The sequence below is a fragment of the Oreochromis niloticus genome, linkage group LG14 (assembly GCF_001858045.2).
Source record: "Oreochromis niloticus isolate F11D_XX linkage group LG14, O_niloticus_UMD_NMBU, whole genome shotgun sequence".
Classification (NCBI taxonomy): Eukaryota; Metazoa; Chordata; class Actinopteri; order Cichliformes; family Cichlidae; genus Oreochromis; species Oreochromis niloticus.
The window spans coordinates 9,357,147-9,373,789 of record NC_031979.2 but is presented as its reverse complement, the minus strand read 5'-3'; the positions used below and the strand labels follow the sequence as shown (position 1 = coordinate 9,373,789).

At 39.1% G+C, this 16,643-nt stretch overlaps 1 protein-coding gene across 5 annotated transcripts in view; it reads left to right on the top strand.

Annotated features, from left to right (window-relative positions):
* The window catches only part of lsamp (limbic system associated membrane protein), a 436,734-nt gene that overhangs the window by 347,764 nt on the left and 72,327 nt on the right, over window positions 1-16,643 (top strand). For all 5 annotated transcript variants that reach the window (XM_013273852.3, XM_025897858.1, XM_025897859.1 and 2 more), the window contains 2 exons: window positions 7,942-8,086; window positions 14,139-14,226. In XM_013273852.3, the coding sequence (XP_013129306.2) occupies window positions 7,942-8,086; window positions 14,139-14,226 (233 nt within the window). The remainder of the gene's footprint in view (window positions 1-7,941; window positions 8,087-14,138; window positions 14,227-16,643) is intronic.

The window sequence follows — 16,643 nt, the reverse complement described above, 5'->3', positions numbered from 1 at the left end:
ACTTCTCCCTCACACTCCAACCCTACTAAAAAGCACAACACAGGCACAGATTGGGGTCGTGCTGACTTTAAAATGAGAAGGAATAGGTCCACTGGCAGGAGAAGTGTCAGAGGCTTCTGCACCACTGACGTACAGTATCGAGTGAGAACATTGATCAGATCAGCTTTTTTGCTGGCCCATAATGTTGCTCGGGAGAGTTCCGATCTTGCACAGCAAACCCGAGCACAACATCCATTTGGATTAGCTTCAGAAACTTTGAGAAGCAGAGTGCGCACGCTGGAATTAAACTGCTCTGGCGCTTGCAAAGCCTTCGAGGTGAAATCACACCTGCGCCAAGCAAATTTGAATCTAGCAGACCTGCACATTCCTGACTTGTTTATAACCGTTTTTGATTAATAATTTCCCCCCTCTAGCTTGGCAGGCCAAGTCTCAAAACAATCATTTCTTGACCTGATTAATGGCTTGCTCTAAGCACTGATGCATGCCAACCAAAGATGGAGGGGCTTCATGAAAATTATATGAGGATTTGTGGCTATCTAGGGGCTTTGAAGTGAAGGGAAAAAAATCTACTGGAGCAACAGATATTAAGTCTATTCCCATGCATTTACATCACTAGGGGGTTCCCTACAAACTGGCTCTGTGGTATCGAGAAGTTAAAAGGTGAAAAAATTGCTAATTGCACTTGTAGGCACAGGTAGACAGAGACAGGCATAGTGTGGCCTCATCAACAGATAGATGAACTTTTTCCATCCTGGGCCTCTTACAGGGGAGGGGGTCAAGGGAGGGCTATTTCCTGTTGACTGCAGCTTTGTTTGAAATCACTATTAATAAAAGGAGACAGTTTATTACCCTCAGCACATCACCTTCATCATTCCTTGCTTTAAATGCCTCGTTAAACCTCCAAAGAAGATTTTGCAAACAAGCTTCAGACATTCTGCTGCTGCCTTTTCTAATCACAACAATTAACGTGACCTGTTTGTAGCTGATGTCGACACCAGTTTACAAAGGCATGGAGAAGATTTGACCTGTCAGTTGTCAATTAGCACGCAACATACACGGGCACATGTAGATGCACAGGTAGAAAAAACACTCTGCAGTTCTATAATTTAACACCTATTATTAATTATTTCTTAGTTTCTCTGTAAATTGTTAATTGTGTTCTTCAATGATAGTTTCTTCGTATCAATCAAGTGGAGAGGATCGTAATAGAAGGTAAACTCTGCAGCAGAACAGGGTTGTAGCAGGTGTTTCAATGAGTGCTTTGTTCTGCTTAAGCCTCATCCTAGGGGAAAAACTTAGACCTTACCTGAAATACTTTTAACCTGCTTCTCAGAAAATATGTGGGGCAAGAAAGTGCTTTGAGGGCTATAAAGGAGACCCTGGTTTGATTTGATATCCGGCTTTAGCTGTGCTCTCACCTCGCACCTTTTTTTTGGAGTATTTTTATTCTCTGGTGCATCCTTTCTATTTCTACCATCTAGTCTCTTGCCTGACTGGATATCTCTTTTGTTTCTGTCCCTGTGCCTGCCTCCTGACACATGAATGAAGTTAGTGGTACTTCTTGCCCTTCAGGCTAGAGTTAGGCAGATCAGGTCTAAATAGCTGGTGCACCACTCTCACCTTTACTTTTTACTGAATGCTGAAGCAAAGGGTTTGGCCATTTTTGAGGAAAGAATTGAGATTCTTCATAAATGGCAGGTACACTATTAGTTGCAACTTAGTCAGAAAGACGTGCATGCACACTACCATATCTTTGTGACACAGCCTGTCCAGTCGAGGATGAAAGGGAAGAAAGGGAAGAGAATGAGTAGGAGGCAGAAGGTTGAAAAGGGTGGAGGGTAGAACAGGACAGAAGCACTACAATGAGGAAGTGCGGAAAAAAGGCGTTTTGTAAAGAGATGAGAAGTGTCAGAGACAGAAAAAATGGAAAGAAAAGATGAGGTGAGATAAGGAGAACTGGGTATTGATGGGAATAGCGGGTGGTGTGACTGTTCTGTCAATCTTGGCACATCGTTCCTCTCATTACAGTTTCACTCCCCGGCTCCGTCCTGCTCTTTGGTCCTCCCCCACAGCTAGCCCTGGAGCAGGGATCCATCCAGCCCAGCCCTCCTGTCAACACAAGCCCAGCTCAGCAGCTCAGGCCCAGGCATCTGTCAGCCCACACAGTCCACCGTCAGCCATAGTCTATTGGCCAGTCCATATTGGCACAGCACAGCAGGGCAGAAAAGGAATGTAATATAGCACAGCAGAGCATCCATCAACAAAGCTTGGGGTAAAATAGCACAGGACAGCAGCCTAGGCATCCATCACATGCAGACCCTGGATAGGCCAAACTGAGTCTCTGAAGGGACTGGTAAACAACTATTGCACTCTGCAAAATCCACTTTTAGAGAAAGAATTTTTATTTCAAATAACTAAAGTCAGACTGGTCAAATAACACAGATGAGGTGCTGCATCATTGTGAGGACCGCAGCCAGTTTATAAGATAGATTTTCATTACAAATCATTAAACCACACCTAGCTTTCCAATTAAATCAAGTTTCCTGCAAGCGTCTTGTTGAACAAGTCCGAGCGGACCAACCAAAGACAGCTGTGATCTTCTATTCTGGTCCAGTGAAGTCGAGACAAACCTGACCCTGCAAAGACATACCTTGACAGTTTCTATGCCAGAAAGAAGCGAGAGCTACAGGCAAACAACCGCACTGACAAGTAATAGGAAGTCCTCCACTTTCTCACTCATTAGTGAGAACAGAACATAGGTACTACTGATCATGCACCAGAACCACACTCTGAAGGTGTGAGCAGTTCTAAAGAATAGCAAAATGCAAGATGTTGCACAAAATCCCAATATGTATGCAAGTCAATTAATATTTTTTTTCATTTTTATTATTTACTGTTGCAATCTGTTCAAGATGAGAATATAGCCGTAGTTAAAGTCTGACTGTTGTGATACTTACTCCATCAAGTGTAATGGATTTAGTTTTCTGCTCTGTTTCCTTGACCCGTAGTGAACAGCATGTAGTGGGCGCTAACATAAACGAGGTATTACAGACTTGGGTGTTTTATAGTCACCTATAGTAATCGAAGAGCTCAATTTAGAGGAAGCGCATTCACAGTATGAACCTCATTAATTAAAGAAGAAATTTAAAACTTGCTTTGCTAACTGAAACAGAGGGCGTAGTTGAGTTGTTGATTAGCTAACTCGATAGCTTCACATGCAGGCTTTTTTGTGCAGGTAAGTTTTCTTCCTCAATGCTAACTTATTACTGTAGTTGTACCAAAATTATGATACTTTTTAATAAATTCTGTAAATAAGGAAATAAAAGGCAGTTTAGTTTAAATGGGTATGCATTTCTAAAGCACTGAAAGATTAAATCACCGCTAACACATACATCATGCTAGAGAGCCAGTAAATGTAAGTATTGCCAATAGCTGCTGGTTTTATTTAAGCACCACAGTGAGTTCTTGTTTTTCTCTAGAATCCTTAAGTGAACGAGTAAAGATTAAAATTGTGGCAAAATGGCTCCAGGTTCATGCCCATCCCACACTAGTTAACAAGCTGGCATGTAAGCTAAAACTGGTACTGCTCTTGCAATACTAGTTTTACTTCATTCATCCATGAAAACACAGTCATGTCTAAAATAGTAACAAGATGACTGGTGGCTGATCAGCGCACAGAGTACTTGAATACTCACGTTTTGTCTTGTTTAAAATTAGAGCTAAGCAAAAGTCAATAATATGGCTATAACTAGACAGTAAAGGAGGAATTCATTGTCTGTGATGACCTGGGGATACCTCCTTAGAAAACCCAGAACTAAACAAAAAAATGTTAAGAAGCTTAAGCTGGAGGCAGGCCTTCTCACAGAAATTAAAGCACCTGACTCTGAGCCTAGCTGAGAACTTGACGTTGAAAGCTAATTTGTAATAGGTCTCAGATGTTCCAAACTTCTAGACTACAACCTGATAACATAAAGATAATTACGTTATGTTAATAACATAACATAAAGTCTCATTGCCCTCATAAGACATGTAGTAGCTACTGGATATGTTCTGGATGACTAGGGTGAAACTGGAGACCTGTTTTGAATGGCTGGAGCGCCCAGTCCAACCAGTGCCACTACTCTGTGTCTAGGTGATGCTGATGACACAGAGTGCTCAGGTTGCTGGCAAGAGCAATCATAAAATAAGCCCATATATAACTCTGAGTTGAATGTCACTCTAAAAGCCTTTTTCAAAAAATGTCACCATTAATAAATGAATATGTATGCAGGAAAGCAGCAGAAGTAAAGCAGGGTGATAAGCATGCAGATGTATATTCAGGATCTCAGGTAAAGTTCTAAGTATGAATTATAAAGAGCCATCGGGTATTAAAGTCAGTCTTTGGATCCTCAGCACATGCAACATTTTAAAGGTCACTGTAAGTAATCTTGAGTTTATTTTGCGGGGAAAAAGCATTTTTGTCATATTCAGTAACAGTGGTTATACAGTTGGATAATGCACAGGGGGAGAGTCTGTTAAAATAAAGTATGCGCCCTCAGTTATCATCACTGTTACATGTGCTTGCATGTGTTTTATATAATCTGCAAAGCTGTTTCTATCAACTTCACTGCTGTGGGTTTTTTTTAGAAAGTTCCATTTCTTTTTTATGATGCTAATTTCTGTTAAAATAGCTGCCCTTACCCACACTGTGAATTTTTAATCATATGTCAAAACCACCAATTATCTAACATTTACATAATAATTACATTATGATGTTTTAAAAAAGTGGCAGAGTATCAGTTGGCAGTCTGAGAACTGAGTTTTTATCAGCCACATGGCATCAGTCAGGATGGTTTTCCTCTCAACAGGAAAACATAAAATGTGGATTTGTCAGTGCTATAGCAAAAAGTAGATTTTAATATATGCTGATTTTAACAATTGCATCCAGTAAAAAAGTTCGGGTTCAGTAACAGGCTACGCTTTAATGTGATCGAGAAAACGACATTAAACCGTAACTCTAAACGAGCATCATGTCCATTCGTGTGGTCGTCTTTTTCATCTCATTTTCTTTTCCCACCTCCTCGTGGTTACTTCACAGTAGGCGACAAGCAGTAATGAGGAAGGAGAGGAAACAAGCGCAGTACACGGAAACAAGATGCAAGCATTCAGTCAGCCAGGGCAGTTTATTGCTTCACTGCAAGCAATTTGTCAGTGTGTGTCCATAGCTTGCACTAATGTGGAGGAGCTGAAGACGATTAACATCTAGAACGGCAGGTTGTGTGGTTCAAAAACAGCACTAGAAAGTTTTGATTATTAGTGCTGGGGAATAGTGAACTACACAGAATTAAACTAGTACTTTACTACCTGTTTGATGGAATACCCGCCCCACCTGGACTAGTTCCTGGATGTGACCAATAGGACATCATCCGCAGGGTCTAGGACTGTGGTCAGTACTTTGTTAATGTAATCCTGGAATGTGTACGACCATGTTTGGACAAGAGACTGGCATTATCAGTTCAGGCTGTAGAGTGTATGCCTAATTAGTGTTACATAACAAATCAAGTAAAATATTAGCGTTTTACTCACCAAAACTGGAGCACAGAGTTCCTGGATGTGATGTTAGTATAATTAACCACACTGAAACTCAAATTTATTTGTCAGATAACCACATAAAAAATGCATCAAAAGCAGCCAACACCAGAGACACGAAACACAGATCCAGTGTAGTATTTCAAATTAGCCAAGTGTTGCCCAGCAGACAGCTAGAGGCTACAGCTGCAGCGTCCACATTCTCCTGTCAGTGGAAATGACCACACCCTTTTCTAGCTACTATAATTTAAAGGATTAAAAGAAAAACATCACAGTCTCTAGAATCACTATAAAGGAGAAAAATGGCAGCAGAGACCAAAGGGTTTTTTGTAGTGGGTAACAAGCATGTTTATTTCTGCTGTAATTTTTGGCATTTTAATGTGGGAGCCTATGAATGTAGATTCACTTTTCAAGCCAGCCTCAAGTGGACAGCTTTTGGCAGGTGTTCAATTTTGTGAAACCAAAGTTGCCAGTTGGTGAATGGTAGTTTACAAAGCTTTCAAAGTACTTTCATCAATACTAATGTGATTGTGGTCAGAAAGAAATGGTAGTTTCATGGGAAATTGATTAGCGAGTGAACTATAGGTCTTTTATTTAGCTGCATGAAAGTTTTGTGTTGAGCAGCCATAGACATGTCATATGCTCTTAAGGATCAACTCTTTTGGGTGTTACACGTGAACACACACATACACACACCAGAATGGCCACTTTATTAGGTACACCTTTTCAACTGCTTTTTAACCCAAATGCATTGAGTTGCCACTTATGGGTTGATTAATCTCGATTTCTGTTGCAACATTCAGATGGCAGAGTCGGCATTTAATCCAAACAACATGAAAGAATGAATCCACCCTGCCTTGTATCAACACCTCAGGCTGGTAGTGGTGGTGTCATGGTGCAGGGGATATTTCCTTGGCACATTTTGGGGACTTGGTACCAACTGATCATTGCTACCTCAGTACCTTTACTGAGTGTGTCCATCTCTTTATGACAGTGTAACCATCGTCTGATTGCCTTTTCCAGGACATGTAACCACAAAATGTAACAAAGCTCAAAACTTATAAATAGGCTTATGATGGTGTTAACATATAAGCTGCATGAACCCAGCTCCACACTGTGACATACTTCATGGTTCGTTTTGAGAGGCTAATGAACTGAAACGATTTATATTTTATGCATTTGAATATGAGTCAGTCTGTGCTGCACCCCATGTTCCCTCTGGCTTCTAGCTAGCTTTGGAAAGGGGCAGTTCATAAAACTTTCTTTGATTACAGAAAAATGTATCTGAATTAGCATAGCGAGCTTTTGAATTGCCTCTTTTAATTAGAACACTGAAAACTCTTGAAACAAAACTGGAGGAACACTTTAGAGTAATGGAATAGGAAGATAGCTGTCAAAGCGAGTCAGTAAACACAGTGAGTTATCTTGGTTCCACACAAAGGGAAGGAACATCAGTAGGGATTAAAGCTGCAAGTACAAACCTTCAACAAATCTGACATCCAGCTCCCGCTGTGAAGCAGACTAGGGTGACTGCACCAACACTTTTGTGCTTCACCCGGGGTCACCTGCCAAAGACAGCCTCACTCCACTGCTTCACTAAGCTACTCTCTTGTAGCTCAACACAATCCAAAGTGGTGTGCACAGCCAAGGCTCGGGGAGTTGCCGGAATTTGCATGTGAGGCGCATTCACTGTCGGCTTGCATTACAGCTGATATCCATTCTCATTGATTCCGACGTCTTTTCACATTTACATTTATTCATTAGGAAGATGCTCGGCTCCCTTCGCTCCCGTGCAAGATGTCTTAGCTCGAGCTTACTTGGTGTAATGCGCTGACAGCATGCAACAAGAAGTAAACAAGAGGATACCGGTGTCCCTTCTTATCCACAGGAATAACATACTGTTAAAGGAGATGTATTCATCAGAGAAAAAGGGTGGTAAAGAAGGTGAAGGGTTCAGGAGGCAATACAAGGGGGTGTGTGGGAGGAGAAGAGAAAAAATGGTCGTTCACTTTGGAATGAGTAGAGGCCTTAGGTGTCTGCTTACTTTAGCAGTCTTTGTTAGTCAGCGGTATCAAACATAGCAGTGCTGAACTGTATTAAAACATAACCAGCTTGGCTTATTATTTCAGCACAACTGTTTGTATAAACCTTACTCGAAGCACCTTTGACTTCCATACACCCCCGCCTACTCAGCTGGATTGCATAATTGCTGTGATTTGTTTGCTTTCCCTATCTACAAAACTCTGCACTTCATTTTGCCTAATAGGATTACATATCATGAAATGGAAAAAAGTTGCATCCATTTTTTTCCCCCCATAATGAAGAACCAGGTCTTGCTATTTCTCACCTAACCAGTTTTTATTCTGTCTGTAGGTGTTATGTTGATGACAAAGTCTCCAAGGTGGCTTGGCTCAATAGATCCAACATCATCTTTGCCGGCCAGGACAAGTGGTCCCTGGACCCCAGAGTAGATCTGGTCACTAAAGGACAGCTGGAGTACAGCCTACGCATACAAAAGGTAATGTTGACAATAGAGATTTAAAAGCTGAACTGAATTATTGTGCGAAACTGATTCAACCAGAGCTGAGTTGGGTTGTCATTTGCATTTAGATGTGGAAGAGAATTTCTTTTTTTTTCTTTCTTTCTTTTTTTTAGTTTCAGGGATGTTATTCAACAAGTCATGAAACACAACCTTATTAAACACACACTTTGACTTAAATGTATTCTTTATTTAGCAGCAGATGTTGTTAAATATTAATCTATTCATTTATTCATTTATTTATGCAGCAGGTTCAGTCAGAGGGACTTTTTTTAAACTACATTCTTAGTTTTTGATTTTTCACTGTCTGCATAATTTCACAAGTATAAACATAAGCAGCAACAGGATGGGAAATACAGGAGTGTTCTCACATCCCTTTCAAAAAAATCTCTTCTAGCATAAATTAATGCTGAAGAAGTAGTTTGACATATCGGGAAACTTGGTTGCCAGCTAAATATGAAACTGGAGCCGGAATTCATTTTATCTTAGCATAAAACAAAGACAGAGGGAAACAGAGTAAAGGGGCTAAGCATTAAAAATCAGCTTATTCCATCAACCTATTCATCTCTATATTGGAGATACTTTCAAATAGAAGTGTTTATTTTAAACTTACCCTGTTACTGTCAGCATGACAGAAGGACAGAACATAATATGTAGTGTATAAAGTCTCAAATGTAAAATTTGGAAAGGCTATAGAGAGCAAGCAAAGCAAAGCTACATACAACTGCAGAGGTTATACAAAGTGCAAGACTTGGCATAAGTGACGGGCATTTGCATTCTGAGTCCCAAGTGTGGTTAGCTTTAGGCAACAAAAGCAATGTTGTTTGAATGACAATGAGGTAAACACATCCTGCCCTGTTCTTCAAGTCGCTTAGCCAAGACAACAATGGTGTGCATAACCATGGACACATCAAAATCACACTTTTTTTTTTATGGCGAGACTGCATTATAATAGGATAAAACACATTTTGTTGATTTACTCAGGAAATCAACATTTTGGAATTTGCCAAGTCCATTAATTCACAACATTTCCTCATTATGTTAATGGAAAACATAACCTAGGCTCCATTACATTTATTTCCAAACATATTTGCTGTTTTGCATTCCTAATATGGAAAAGTAATTTGCATGAGACAGAGTTGCTCTGCTATTTTATGGGGACGTGGATAGGGGTGACTGGCGGTGTGGCTATAAATCTGACATTTTTAGAATCTGAGGGGGGAAAAAAGCATACATTAAACTACAATAAAGTTCATATGCCTTCCCCGCAACAACTTCAGCTGGGATTTTTAATAAAACTGATGGTCTGTCAGCTGTTTCACAGTTTCTTAATGCCAGCATTTTGTACTTCATCCAAAAAAACCCCAACTTTTATTTAGTCATTTCAATATCACAACTGTTTGTAAGTGCTTTCCTCGATCCATTTCTTTAATGGGGCTTACAAACACTATTTCATGTCCTGTTTTAATGATTCAACTTTCATGTCACCTAACAGCATTGACATTTAATATGTAATGTAATATATAAAATGTAATGTTCACAACTTAATAAGTAAGTGAAATAGTCATGGTAACCACATTTAAACAGACTTAAAGTATGAATAAGCCGAAACAAAGTACTTCAGAGTTTGCAATGACAAAGCAAAAATGATATTTAAGAGGCAGAAAAATATTCAGTGAAGGGATCATTCAGGAACCTTTTCTACTTTCACTAAAAGCAACAATATAAATATAAACAAAATATATGAAAAATGAAATGAATAAAAGCAATGTCATAGTTATGTAACAAATACTTGTTTGGTTTTTATTGGTTTGATGAGAAAGTTCTGATAGTGGTTAATCAGTGTACAGTTCTTGGTCTTTGATAAATACTGTCTTTGAGTGAAGTGTAAGTCAGATTAAAGAGGATGTCAGTTTAAAATGACTCAGCATTTTTGTGATATGGGAAGTGACTTCCTTTTTTGTCTTTAGGAGAACTTATAAAAGACAATAACAATCATCACATGCAAAGTCTCTCAATCCCTAATTCCCATCCAAATTTGAATCCCGGGCTGCCCCTGAATTAAGTTTGGATGGGATTGAGGGAATGTGGAGTAAGGATTAGTCAGACACACAGACTGCTCCACAATTATAGTAGCAGGATAAGGAATGAGGGAACTCAGGTATTGTGGGGAACAGCAAAATACAACAAAAATACCACTCATACATCATGGTTTCTCATTCTCAGGGTTGATATATATTCAGATAGCTATTTATCTTGGTAATCTCTTTTCATTTGAATCTTGCTGTATTGTCATAAAGTCTGTATCAGGTTGTGTGCATGCCTGTGAACTCTCTCTACATGATCAGGGGTTGAGCAACTAAAATTGGCAAACATCTCCATCTTAGGCCCCTGAAGGTTCTTATTGATATGAAATATGTGTCATGAAGCAGGCAGGATTGAGGACCCAAAATGCAGACTCTTAGTCGCAGGACTAACTCAAAACACAGCTTTATTGCTGATTACAAAATACATGAAAGCAAACTGGAACAAACTAGGAACTAAACAGGCAGGTTTAGTTCCTAAACCTGCAGGAATGAAGTAGATCGCAACGCAGGACAGGGGCAGACAGGGGCTGTGTCCCAATTCAGGGTCTGCACGCTTGAAGTACGCACACTACGCACACTACGTACGGTGCGTACTATAAGTACGAGAAGTGCGGAAGTGAGAGGCTTGTGAAATGGGACGGTCTAGCCTTCGTCGTGCTGCTCAGGTTGCCTAGCAACCATGATACTAACCGCGAGAAACGTTACATACAGCTTTGTTTGACAGAAATGAAGGAGAAAGAATGTTTTGTTGGTCATTCATTTTTGTCATGACATCACTTTGATTAGTTGAGTATCTGAGGCTGAGACCACGGGACGGTAAAACATGATTGTTGGGCTTCATTTCTGTACTGAACAGTCATTTCAAGATTAGTTAGTAAATAACAATTAGCTAATGTTGTTCATGAGACTAAAATCATCTCACTGTGGTAATGTAAATATAATATGGCCAATATTATAGTATTGTCAGATATACATATATATATATATATATTTATTACAGCAGTGAGCTTGAACTCTGGGTCAAAGATTCAAGTTGCAGTTATTTATATTTCCTATCACCTTAAATCTTCACTCAAAGACAAGTATCTTTGACAGTGTATATATAGATGTATTATGCATAAGAGACAAATATTGTTTGTTTAATATGTTGGCATTATTACATTTGGCTCAATGCTTACATACATGTGTACAAAGGAAAATGTACGAGCTGTGAAAACTGTTGGTGATAGAATGAAGAGTAGACTGATATATTGAATATTCCTTTATTGGGTGAGAAAATCAGACCATGTCATAACTGCTTTAAGTCATACAGAATAGATATCAGAGCTTTAAACAGCCCGACTTCTGCTAAATGGGTCAAACTGGGCAGAAACTATACAAACACATAACATCCTTATAGAATATGATGTAACACTATAGATAAAACTTACCTCAGAATATATAAAGCATATAAACAATTACAGCAATATGATGCAACAAACACAGCAGTGCTACTAATCCAAAATACTCAAAGCTTCATAGAACTGAAACAAACATTTATTTTTAGCTCCATTCTGCTGCTGATACATACTTTAGGTTTCTGAATATTAAACTTGTTGCTGTCTTTCATAGTGTGTAACTTGAAGGCCCTGAGTACTTTCTCCCACACTGAAAACACTGGAATGATCAAATTATTTGAACATTACCTAATAAGACTGATTCAGGACAGACAATTAGTTATGTTAATGAGTGGGTCCCTCAGTCTGTCCTCACTCTGGACACTTGCAGTTGTCACACATGGAAATCAAATGTGTGATAAGCTGCAGGATTCAAACACAAGTGTAACTTATAAATACATGTTCATACTTTTATTCCACAATCAGAGAGAAAGAAACAGAGAGAGAGTGCAGGACAGACAGACAGGTGACAGTCTCAGGTGTATACACTGCTACAAAACAGCACAAGAGAAGGAGGATTTAGTGTTTGTGTTATTACGAGTGCTAAACAAGAAGAGTTCCCAGATGGTGCAGTGGACACATGTGTGACTCCTGTGGTTAAAGCATCTTTCTTTCAGCTTAACGAGTGAACCGTCAGCTCGTTCAAACACACGTTAAAGTCCGTTTGGCTCGACACCACCGAACAGAGGCAGCAATATAACATAGCTAACATTAACAGTGTGGTGAATCCTGCTTGTGCCGTCATATTCAGGACTGCAAACCGAGCAGCATCACTGACTTTCAGCTTGTTGTGTTTTTGGATATATGACTGACTTTAATTATCCATAAAATCATCACATTCTCTGTAAGATAAGGTCGACTATATATATATATTTAGAAGTAGAGGCTTTAAAACCAAGTTAACGCTGAAAGTACAAACATCACTAATGTCACACAACTTTGCCGACATGTGGCCAACAGTAATGTTTTAATGTTCTTAAACATTCGCACATAAATAAGTGACATGATATTCAGTACTTACTTTTGACAGTTCACTCTTCGGCCGCTCCTTTCTGCCGTAATTTGCGGCAAAATTATCCACACCCACCGCCGCGCTATGGATTGTGGGATATATGGGACCACGAAGCGTGCACCGGACCACGCTTGATATTTGGGGAAATTGACGGCGCATTTGAAGTACACTTCGAATTGGGACAGCCGTCGTCGCGTGGCGGTGACGTAATCGCACTTAAAATGCGTACTTCAAGCGTGCAGACCCTGAATTGGGACACAGCCATTGTCAAACGAGGGAACAAACCACATGGGGGAACACAGCTGAACATAATCTAACTAACGAGACAGGGGAACCACAGCTGAACATGACACACACCGGACAGAGACTGTCAAACTAAAAGAGGAAGTATGAGACAGATAAAACACTGGGAAAAAAGTGAGGAGAGCGAGGGCGAGAGAGTGAGGGATGAGAGAGGATGAGAGAGCAAGGAACGAGAGAGGGACACACAGAGACATGACCAAGACAAACAGGACACGAAGACGAGACCAGGGCATGAAAAGGGACCTAATAACTAACTAGACAACCTGAACTACAAATACAGAAATGCAACCAGGAAACAATTCACACAGAAAAAACAATTATGAATAAACAAGCCTCAAACATCCAAAAACACAAAACACTGACTCAACGTCCCAGGTACCCTAGCAGTTATGACAGTATCAAGTTGCCTAGTAACCGCCTACAAGCTGAAATAACCCACCTGTAACATTCTTGCACATAAGACCTTTTTAAGAATCTCCTCATTTTGATTTCACAACAGTAACATATAATTTTGTAAATATTTAATTTACTACATTTTGATGTCTCCTAATTCTGATGTTTAGAACGTCATCATTTGATATCATTTGACACATTAACGTATGACTAAGTTTACTGTTGTTAGGAGGTATATTGTACATTTAATGTCAGATAAATAACAATATAATCATACTTAGGGAAATGGGATTTCTAGCGTGCATTTTTTTCAGGTGCATGGTATCGACATGTACTGTGTAGCTAAACCACGGTGTATATAAACTGCAATCAGAACAAGATAAATTGAAGCTTTAATCTTTAATTATATGGGTGCATATTCAGTTGAAAAAAGTCTTGCCAACATTAACAACGTTTCATTGTCCACTCAATGGGGGTGTCTGGCTAATAAACGTAGCAGTACAGTTATATTTTTTAGAAAATGGACAATTGAAATGGTCGTTTAAACATTCAAACATACGTGTAAATACATTTTCCTGTATGTTTACATACAACCAATCCAATATTTATCTGTTCATTTAAATTAACATCTACCACCCATGTTTCTTTTTTGCTTTTGTCTTAATGTAATTAATGTATGCGTTTGCTACTAGGAAAAAGATATCATCTATTTAAAATGTACACATTCTCCCAGTAGCATTGTCGCAACAGATTAAATGTTGTTTTACACTAATAACTAATATTCTGTTTTAATGTGTTAGGTGGATGTTTATGATGAAGGCTCGTACACCTGCTCCATACAGACTAAGCAGCAGCCCAAGACCTCACAGGTCTACCTCATTGTACAAGGTAAGCTACAAACTCCTGCTGCAAGGCAGAATGTGAACATGAGTGAATTGCCCCTGTCAATGTATTGCACACTTAAAAGTATATTTTAAATATCTAATGAAGTCTTTGTCCAAGAGTTCACAAGCAGCATACACAAATGTCAATGCAATAACTCATTGTTATTGCATTTGTTTTGTATGGTGTCTGCAAAGGAAATTACAGGAATACATTTTGTGAGGATTTTCTTAAACTATATGTTGGAAATGTCGGCCTAGAAACAGCATGCCTTGTTTTACTTCAGCTGAGTCTTAAGTGCACTTAAAAGTCTTAAGCAGTTTTTCACTTCAAAGAATGTGAAGTTGTGTCTCCTTAATTGGTACAGCTGCAAAGATGAGAGCAGAAGGTAATCAGGAAGAGTGAGAAACGGTGATATTTTTCCCTATTAAATCTAGTTTTTTTAAGTTTGCTGTGGGTATGAGGCTTTCGGCTCATGAGATTACAGAAGAAACAATTCTGTGAAATCATCAACTTTTTCTAGCTGAGAGGCCTGACGAAAAGGTATAAGCCTCAATGCACAGTCATGTTAAGCTGTTCATTACTCCCCATTTTTAACTGGAATTGTGAATGGTCCCTGTAGGCGCTGGGAAGCGATATCTGCTGACAGTCAGACCCATACATAAATTTCTTAACTAATTTTGAATTTGTGGCTTAAAACTTGACTTATTATCTCAACATAGAACATCTTAGTTCAATTACATGGCACATACAACATAGATAACAGGAAATGGCTGTGGTGCTTAAAACAAATTAATAATGGCCTTGGATGTGCCAAAATGTCTGAAAACCAAATAACAGATAAAGCAGGAGTAAATTTTGTTTGCTGCTAAAGAAAAGTGAGTGCTCCCAGATCACACCACAATCGATTTTTAAGTCAAAGAAACAAGTTGAAACTGAAATGCAGACTTTCAGCTTTACTTCAAGGTGTTTGACAGAAGTATTGCCTTTTGTGTTTAGAAATTGAATTGAATTGAAGGCATTTTTATTTATAGTCCACTAGTGCTGGGCGATATGACGATATATATCGTGTGAACGATAGAAAAGTGTCTATGGTGCCATTTGTCTTCTATCGTTTCTATCGTTTCTAACCCAAATTTTATACATTATTACATAAAATATATAATTAACCCTTTACAACCGGTCGGAGCAGGCACGCTCCGTTTTGCCTAACTATTTTTAAATCCCTGTAGAACTGGAACCACGTAAGGTAGCGCAATAATTTTTTTTGCATGTGAAACCGGAGGAGTTGTATTTACATCTTATGCCATTAGCTTACCCTAGGTCACAGTTTCCTTCCACATATAGCTTTGCAAAAATTGCATAAGAAGCACTTGCAGCAACAAAAACATAATATTCCAGAAACACGCTTTGCCGATGTTCATAACATGTCCTACGTTGGCATATACGTCAGCGAGAACTATCTCGTGTCCGCCATTACCTGCCCGAAACCGGAAGTGACGTCATTTTCGCGAAAGGGCCTTATAAGCCTATCAGGGCTCTAGACTAACTTTTTGCCATGGGCGCACTCAGTTAGGCGCACTCAAATTTTTCAACTGCATCGCTTAAACCGCAGTTTTACATGTGCACTTTTTGGGGGGGGAAATTGCTGTCCATACAGACACTATTCATTTCTAAATGATTAACTAACAATCTTGTGCTTAAAGTGCTTTGTCAATATTGTAGAAAATGTTCAACTTAATCATCATCTCGGTCTCCTCTGACGACCTGTTTGCTGTTGCATGCTGCTGAAAGGCAGTGGGGACAGGGGACACTTGGGCAGTGCATTTATTGCAGCATATAATGTGTTTTCTGGATACACTGTGCTTTTTCAGCATTCAAAGATTGATGGCACCGTGTCAGAGCACTGGCTATGAATTTCAGACGGATCAGGCCTTAACTTAACAAAAAAGTTATCAATAGTTCTTTTCATCTTTTCTTATTACCCACAGCTACATCCACTTCTGTCGGGCCTAGGCTGCTCACTAGGGCTGGGTATCATCACTGATTTCTATAATCCATTCGATTCCGGTTCTCAAAGTCCTGATTCGATTCAATTTAGCCTCAGACAGTCAGAAATATTATAATTCTGATCATTTATCAGTACTGATACACATGAGACTTCATCAGAATTGTGAACATCACAGCAGATGCCTTTGTGTGAAAGTAACTGAGAATAAAACACAGAAAAACATGAAGGAGTTTTTTCTGGTCTGGCTTTTTATAGCAGATAACCTTAAAAATATTCTGCAATTTTGCATAATTTTAAAAAGTTTAAATTTCTTCAGTATTGAACAGCAGAAATTAGGCTTTCTTGTCCGAGGTCATTTAAGTGAAAAAAGAAAAAGAAAAGAAAAAGACAGCGGCCACAGCGCTGTAAACAA